The 8,552-nt window shown below is 41.8% G+C and overlaps 1 protein-coding gene across 1 annotated transcript in view; it reads left to right on the forward strand.

Moving 5' to 3' along the window:
- Positions 1-8,552, forward strand: part of LOC119328469 (lysosomal Pro-X carboxypeptidase-like) — a 12,146-nt gene extending 3,594 nt beyond the window's left edge. The window contains exons 2-11 of the mRNA XM_037601450.1: positions 1,050-1,230; positions 2,909-3,042; positions 4,174-4,286; positions 4,641-4,764; positions 4,927-5,085; positions 5,184-5,336; positions 5,442-5,521; positions 5,639-5,688; positions 5,774-5,811; positions 8,457-8,552. Coding sequence (XP_037457347.1) covers positions 1,050-1,230; positions 2,909-3,042; positions 4,174-4,286; positions 4,641-4,764; positions 4,927-5,085; positions 5,184-5,336; positions 5,442-5,521; positions 5,639-5,688; positions 5,774-5,811; positions 8,457-8,552 — 1,128 coding nt within the window. The remainder of the gene's footprint in view (positions 1-1,049; positions 1,231-2,908; positions 3,043-4,173; positions 4,287-4,640; positions 4,765-4,926; positions 5,086-5,183; positions 5,337-5,441; positions 5,522-5,638; positions 5,689-5,773; positions 5,812-8,456) is intronic.

The following is an 8,552-nucleotide window of genomic DNA, read 5'->3' on the forward strand; positions in this document are numbered from 1 at the left end:
AGGGGGAGGGGGAGGGGGAGAGGGAGAGCGAATTTGAGATATTGACAAATTTTATCTTTTGCGGTACAATAAATATGAGTGTCGGTGATGAGATTGCATATCCACTCCTCTTACCCACGTGATCTAGGCCTACTTTGTCATCGATAATCATATTTCCATACTTCGGCAAGTGAAATAAGCAAAAGAACATGGGCACAATCTGAAATAACAAATTAAGTGATTGAGGGAGATCGCATTAGAAAAATATCATGTCTAAATACTTGAACGGCGCTAAAAAAATACAAATTAGTGCAAGCAACATCGACACGATCAAATATCATGTGGTTTACCATGTAATAAGTCATGTACACACATTCGATAATAAGAATTGACGGATCGATGAGCGTTTGGGTGACTATCGGAAATGAAATAAGTGATTTTTATTGTATTTGTATAGGTTAGAAAGAAAAGTTCATGTCAAGTACTTAAAAGTCATTTTAGTTGTGTTAAACAGTAGAATTTAGTGCAACTATGGAAATCAGCAAAAGCTAAGTTATGACGCATATACCATGGACACAATTAGAAAGACAAGGTAATGTTCATGCCTACAAGGTATGCAAGAGTTGGTAGCTAGAGAGATAATATAGATAATGTTTTCACAATTATCGTTAAATATGAGCACAATACATTAGTAATAGACTAAGGCGTGCATGTGTGGAAGCATGTCGATGCATGTCATATCCCTAATTGAACCTAACTGCAATATCACTAACGACGAGAAAGGGGAGAAAGAAGGCCCAACGATATTATGTTTCGATTATTTCTTATTTGAAGCTCCTCTTCATCTAATGTGGTGTTAATTTTTGGTGTCTAATTTCTCAAGGCCAATGAACCAGATTGAAATAAGCAAACATGCTATTACCAAAACTTAACAACGGGCGACAAATCTACCCATGCAAATGCATGGGTCATTCCGCTAGTTGGTACTTAAGCTTCATTAATGGTATTAAATACTACCAATATTCACTTGTTCAAGTTGCAACTTGTTTGAAATTTGTGTGGGAGTGCAGCATCGGTTCTACGGGGAGTCAAAGCCGTTCGGGAATGACTCATACAAGTCAACTGACATGCTGGGCTACCTGACGTCCACACAGGCGCTCGCTGACTTTGCCATCCTCATCACCAGTCTCAAGCAGAACATGTCCATTGTTGACGCCCCCGTCGTCGTCTTCGGCGGCTCTTACGGCGGCAGTAAGTCCATCACTAACATGTTTCCTTATTATGTCCGTTCATGCATTAGTATGAATCTCCTTCTTAAGTTTATTATTATTTTTAGGAGTGGTTGTCGCCTCCTGACTCGTTTTGTTTTAAAGAAATCACTTGGATTGGGGTGGGGAGGGGGGAAGATCCCCACATGTATATTACCCATAATAATTTAAGGGCAAGAATTACAGGGTCACGACGATGCTTGAAGAGAGGTAGTCCCGCCAAGACAATGCAATAACATTACCAACTGGCTCCTTAAACTGCCGAGATCAAATGTTTGAAATCCAAAAGATGTTTATAATGGTAGCTACACACCAAGGAGGTCATTGTTTCTGAAAACCTTGCTGTTACCGAAGTCCCAAATCTTTCAAAGTATAAACAACAAGATTTCTACCCAGATGTCGTTATCTAGGTGAGCTGGAGTAGGGGAGCACCAAAGATCCTACACCACGTGGTAGGGATGATGCTGAGGTGACTCCAAATCCGCATGGAGCTCAGAGAGTTGATGAAGATGTGGTGGGCGTCCTAGGAAGCAAATGTGCATTGAGGGCAGGAGCCGGTGGAGGAGATGTTTGTGGAATAGATTTCCTCTGGTATCCAAACATCCACGACAAAGAGTAGCTAGCCACCTTGATCTTGTTGGGGTCTCAGAAGAGCCATATGAGATCAGCGTGATCATATCTCCATACTCATGATTGAGAAGGTTGTAGACAACATGGAGAGACAAGTCATTAGAGTAACAAAGACAAAGCGGGCTATTCTTTCGAAGCAACATTGGCGAGACCATTTCGTAGATTCACATGCAACCCGAGGTGACTCCAAATCCGCATGGAGCTCGGAGAGTTGATGAAGATGTGGTGGGTGTCCTAGGAAGCAAATGTGCATTGAGGGCACGAGCCAGTGGAGGAGATGTTTGTGGAATAGATTTCCTTTGGTATCCAGACATCCACGACAAAGAGTAGCTAGCCGAAGACCTTGATCTTGTTGGGGTCTCGGAAGAGCCATATCAGATCAGCGTGATCATATCCCCATACTCATGATTGAGAAGGTTGTAGACAACACAAGGGAGAAGTCATTAGACTAACAAAGACAAAGCGGGCAATTCTTTCGAAGCAACATTGGCGAGGCCATTTCATAGATTCGCATGCAACCCATCTTGCATGGTCTCATAGACTAGGATTTTGGTTCGATTGAGTGGGTGTGAAGGCTGGGAATGTGGTGGCTAGGGGTTGCTGTAAGAGCCAGCTGGTGTCAAGCCAAACAAAAGTGGTGGAGTTGTTGTTTCTCAAACAAAAGAGAGTTGTTGTAGTTGTGGTAGCTTTATTTTTTTTGTGAAGAAGGGTCTAGATATATTATAAAAGTTCACCAATAGTACAAAGCACTGCAGTCGTTGCCGTTGAACCCATGAATCGGCTGAAGCGCCTGACACCATATGTCGCTGCGAAGAGCGTGAGGAGACGACAATAATCTACATAGGAACTCTGTCGAATCTGCCCTGATGGCTAGGTTAGATAGGAAGAATGTTCGATAGACGTGACCGATGGTGTGATCGGTAGCTTTGTGTAGATCAAGATGAGCTAATATACACTAATGTTGTCATGTGGATATTACAAAATAAAACTAATGATGTCTTATGGTCTATGGCTTTGGCTGTTGGTTCTAGTGTTGGCTTCATGGTTCAGGTTAAAGTATCCCCATGTCGCCATGGGAGCCCTGGCGTCCTCTGCACCCATCCTGCACTTCGATGACATCACCCCGTGGTCAAGCTTCCATGACACCGGCTCACAGGACTTCAAGGTAATTTTCTATACCTAAATAACTAGTCGTCACTACTCCCTCCTTCCATCTATATAGGACCTAATGCGTTTTTCGAGGCTAAATTTGACCAAATATTAGAGCAATAATATGACATGCACCCGCAAATAAAATAAAATAAAATATGACATGCAACTTACACAAAGCACAACCTTCAATGATATAATTTTCACATTGTGCATGTCATGTACTATTAATCTTGTCAATAGTCAAAGGTGGTCTTAAAAAAACGCATTAGGCCCTATATAGATGAAAGGAGGGAGTAACTATTTTAAAAAGATGCAGCTATGCTATTGGTACCTCATCATCCTAATAAGTTCTAGAAATTAATTGCATGCATGTGTCCTTCGCACCAAGTTTTGTTCCCCACACTTATGTGGACTTCTTTTTTGAATTCCCTACTCGTAACTGAGTGCACGTATGATGCAATCAAGATATACAATATTATAATTAAAATACGCATATTGATACAACAAAATTTCATGGAAATATATTGCAACCAATTCCTGCGGCAATGTGCGGGGTTTTATCTAGTATAATTAATTACCACTCCGTAATAACAAGAAAAAGAAATAAGTTGGCCTAATAATTTCTGGATAAAGGGCCCACTGTCACCGGTCAAATTATTGGTCTCAAGAATGCACGGCAGGTCGACATTAACTCGTACGTCCGTCTTCTGCAAACTGATTGATGATGATGATGATGACGCATCCGTTGCTAATAACCCTAAACCCAAACCCTATATTTAGGGCTTAGGGTTTAGGGTTTAGGTCTTGATTATGAGTTCGTCATGGCTATTCACTTGTTGATTAGCTTGGTTGTGATGCTCAACTGCATCAAGGGACTATTTTTTCAAACCATGACTGCACGTGAACTAAATCAATACTACCGCTGTTCCTAAATATAAGTTAGGGTTTAGGGTTTAGTGATGACGATGACGCATCCGTTGCTAATAACGTAGGGACAGGATATATAACATGGAAATGGAATGATGAGTAACTTGCTAGTGACATCTTTGTCTGATTGGTGCTTGATTAGTCCTTCTCCCCAGATCAAGTTTCCATGAAAACCCAGGTGTTTAATCAGCTGATTGTAATCCAACTAGTTTTGCAGTCCGAGAGCCTGAATTGCTTCAGTGTCATCAAGGCAGTCTGGCATGTGCTAGATAAAAGGGGATCCAACGACACTGGGCTCTTGGAGCTCAGCAAAACCTTCAGGGCCTGCAAGTAAGCTTTGCCTAACACAATTACTCAATCTTTTCATGAAGGGAGATTTTTTTTCTCCTTTATAACTTATTGATATAGAGAGAAAAACAAGAGATTAAGACTACAAGTATTCTTTTCTATCCGTAAAGTGCAAGTAAAGTAAACAAATAGTCAAACCTTGTAGCAAGAAATACATGGAAAAAAGGACTTGCAGCCCCAAAGAAGGTACATTAAGTTCAATGATAAATGGACGGACATGTAAATCTAATTTTGCCAAGCTAACTGGAGTGGTGAACTAATGAAGGATTTCATACTTTGAGCGAATCGACAACAATGACACCGGTTCATGGCGTTGCTTTATCCTTTGAATCTTAGGACCGTGCAGTTCATTTATTCGCTGAGCAGCTGGCTACGGACAGCGTTCATCCACACAGCCGTGATGGACTATCCAACCCCAGCAAATTTCTTGACGAATCTGCCTGCTTACCCAGTCAGGGAGGTTAGCCACTTTTAACCTAATTTACAACTATTATTCTCGCCGTCATTACATCAAATGAATGAGAGTAACATGAGTTTCAGAGTTACCAAACTGAGTCATGCAAAAAGAGGAACTGTTATTTTTACTCCTGCTTTGCATGTAATTCTCCTGACATTTCTGCAGATGTGCAAGATCATCGATTCTTTTCCTGCGGGAGCCGACGTCATCGACAAGGCTTTCGCTGCGGCGAGCATGTACTACAATTACACAGGCGACCAGAAATGCTTCCAGGTGGAGGGTGGCGATGATGACCCTCATGGCTTCAAAGGATGGGGCTGGCAGGTACAAGCCTGACTCACATACATGAAGACTGAACTACTGATAACACATGAAGACTGAGATGATCATATATGTGTTTTCTGAAACAAACTCTTGTGCAGGCCTGCACAGAGATGGTCATGCCGATGACGGTGTCGAACGAGAGCATGTTCCCACCATCCAGCTTCAGTTACGAGAAGACGTCCGAGAACTGCCTCGCGGGCTACAAAGTTCTTCCGAGGATGCACTGGATCACTTCTGAATATGGTGGCCATGTAAGTTTTTGTTCAGATTTTTAGTGTTTGTATACGACCGTCAGTAGCAGCATTTCTTTGGGTGGCATGTGCTCACCTGGTACTGCATTGCACAACCCACTACAGAAAATTGACAAGGTTCTCAAGAGGTTTGGGAGCAACATCATCTTCTCCAATGGGATGCCAGACCTGTGGAGTGGAGGCGGGTAGGAGTAAAAGATTTCTCACCATCTGATCTATTCATGTTGATAGTTTCTACCATTTAGGTAGCAATTTTACCATAGTAAACAATAGTAACAGTCTTCCTTCCGAACTGCTACCAGGGTACTCAAGAACATATCATCCAGCATCATTGCTCTTGTCACGGAGAAAGGTAAACTTGAAGTTGTAGAAAATATGTAAGGTCAAAAGTATTCTGAACTTACTTACGAGTGGCTACTTCTTGTGGCGATGTTCAGGGGCCCATCATTTGGACGTCAGATCTGCAAATCTCCGCGTGTGATGATTGCTACCGCGGATGGTGGATATGAGTCTGCTAGTGACTATGATGAGGAGACTTTGGCTCTTATTACACGTGAAGAACATGGTGGAGATGATTCTGATCATGAGACGCAATACATGGCTCCTGAAGACGCTGACAGGTATGAATGTTTAGTTGCTCAACGTGTTTTGAGTGTGCAGATCACACAAGCTGAGCAAAATCAGAGGCACAATTTGTTCCATACCAAGGGAGTTGTGAAGGAACGTTCTGTGCGCGTCATCATAGACGGAGGGAGCTGCAACAACTTGGCTAGCATGGAGATGGTGGAGAAGCTTTCTCTCACCACAAGACCACATCCACATCCTTACTACATTCAATGGTTCAACAACAGCGGCAAGGTTAAGGTAACACGTACTGTTCGTGTGCATTTTAGTATCTCTACATATGCTGATTATGTTGATTGTGATGTGGTACCTATGCAAGCATGTTCCTTATTACTTGGTAGACCATGGCAATTTGATAAAAATTCTGTACACCATGGTAGAAACAATCACTATACTCTTGTTCATAAGGATAAAAATATTACTTTGCTTCCTATGACTCCTGATTCCATTTTGAAAGATGATATTAATAGAGCTAATAAAGCAAAACAGGAGACGAATAAGAGTGAAAATCAGATTGTGGCAAAAGAATTTGAGCAACAAATGAAGCCTAATAATAAACTATCTAGTGTTGCTTCTGAAATTAAATTGAAAAGTGCATGTTTATTTGCCACCAAATTTGATATTGATGAGTTAGATTTCAGCAAATCTGTTTGCTATGCTTTTGTGTGTAAAAAGGCATTATTTTCATTTGAGGACGTGCCTTCCTCTTTGCCTCCTGCTGTCACTAACATTTTGCAGGAGTTCGCTGACGTCTTTCCACAAGACGTGCCACCGGGATTACCGCCTATTCGAGGGATTGAGCATCAGATTGACTTAATTCCCGGTGCTTCACTGCCAAACCGTGCACCATACCGTACCAATCCAGAGGAGACGAAGGAGATTATGCGTCAAGTACAAGAGCTTCTCGACAAAGGTTATATACACGAATCCCTTAGTTGGGGACTAAACTGCTTTTTAGTACTACTTGTCACCCCCAAACTGATGGACAAACTGAAGTAGTCAATAGAACGTTGTCTACTATGCTTAGGGCTGTTTTGAAGAATAATAAGAAAATGTGGGAGGAATGCTTGCCTCATATTGAATTTGCTTATAATCGTTCATTGCATTCTACTACTAAGATGTGCCCTTTTGAAGTTGTGTATGATTTCCTACCTCGTGCACCTATTGATTTGTTGCCTCTTCCATCTTCGGAGAAGGTTAATTTTGATGCTAAACAACATGTTGAATTGATTTAAAAAATGCATGAGTTAACTAAGGAAAACATTGAGCGTATGAATGCTAAATATAAACTTGCTGGAGATAAGGGTAGAAAACATGTTGTGTTTGCACCTGGAGATCTTGTTTGGTTACATTTGCGTAAGGATAGATTTCCTGATTTGCGCAAATCAAAGCTAATGCCACGTGCTGATGGTCCCTTTAAGGTGTTAGAGAAAATAAATGATAATGCATATAAATTTGAGCTGCCTGCAGATTTTGGGGTTAGTCCCACTTTTAACATTGCAGATTTGAAGCCTTATTTGGGTGAGGAAGATGAGTTTCCGTCGAGGACGACTTCATTTCAAGAAGGGGAGGATGATGAGGACATCAATACCATTGTTACACCCACAGCCCCTACTGCTACATATACGGGACCAATTAGTAGAGCTCGCGCACGCCAATTAAATTATCAGGTACTTTCGTTTCTTGGTAATGATTCTAATGTTCATGAGAATATGATGCTGCCTAAATTGGATACATTTGTTTTGCTTACAAATGAAGGGCCTAGCTTGGAGAAGGATGAACATTGGAGCAAGAACAAGCATGGAGATGATGCCATGCGCAAGGGGAACAAGAACGGAGTTACAAGTGATGATTTCAGGACTTTGAAGCCACCATAATGGGTGCATGAAGCCATGGACGAAATATACAAGATGCCACTTCATAAATTTCGTCCCGAGGCTATTATAAGTGCTGCGTCACCTTTTTATTGGGCCAGGCCCATGTAATTTCGAAATACATAAGTATAGGCTATTTTTAGAGTCCGTATGTGTGGGGAAACAAGAGATAGGGTTGATTTCGGACCCCTCCACCAAGGGCCACGAAATTCCCCCTCTCTTCCTCCATATATACAGCCCTTAGGGCACCGTTTAGACTTTGGGTTTTGTTTAGATTAAAAGTTCGCCATAGCTGCAACTTCGCGTACTTCGTTTGTATTCAACGACCAGACAAAGGCGTCACAGAATCCCACCTTGATCAATAAAGCTTTCATCTTATATTCGCAATATCTAGATTGCAATCTTAGTTTCTTGCTTGTCCTTCGTTTGCTCGAAGGAAACAGACCCTCGTGGTCAGGTTGATCGTGCTCCGGCGTGGTCAATAACCTCTCGGAGTTGGTTTAGCGATTGCTAAGGCGCGATGTCCTCGCACGTTCGTAGTCGGATCGTCAAAGTCGACTTCCACCAAAGCGATATCCATCATTTTATCGAAAGACGGGACACCTTTGCCTCTATCACCAAGGATAATCCAGACTGGATTGTAGAACAAAGGAGACAGGAAGTTGAGATCATACATGGATGGATAGACCAGTATAACAAGGACATTGCACAGATGTAG

This window comes from Triticum dicoccoides, chromosome 7A, assembly GCF_002162155.2.
Source record: "Triticum dicoccoides isolate Atlit2015 ecotype Zavitan chromosome 7A, WEW_v2.0, whole genome shotgun sequence".
In the NCBI taxonomy this organism is placed as follows: Eukaryota; Viridiplantae; Streptophyta; class Magnoliopsida; order Poales; family Poaceae; genus Triticum; species Triticum dicoccoides.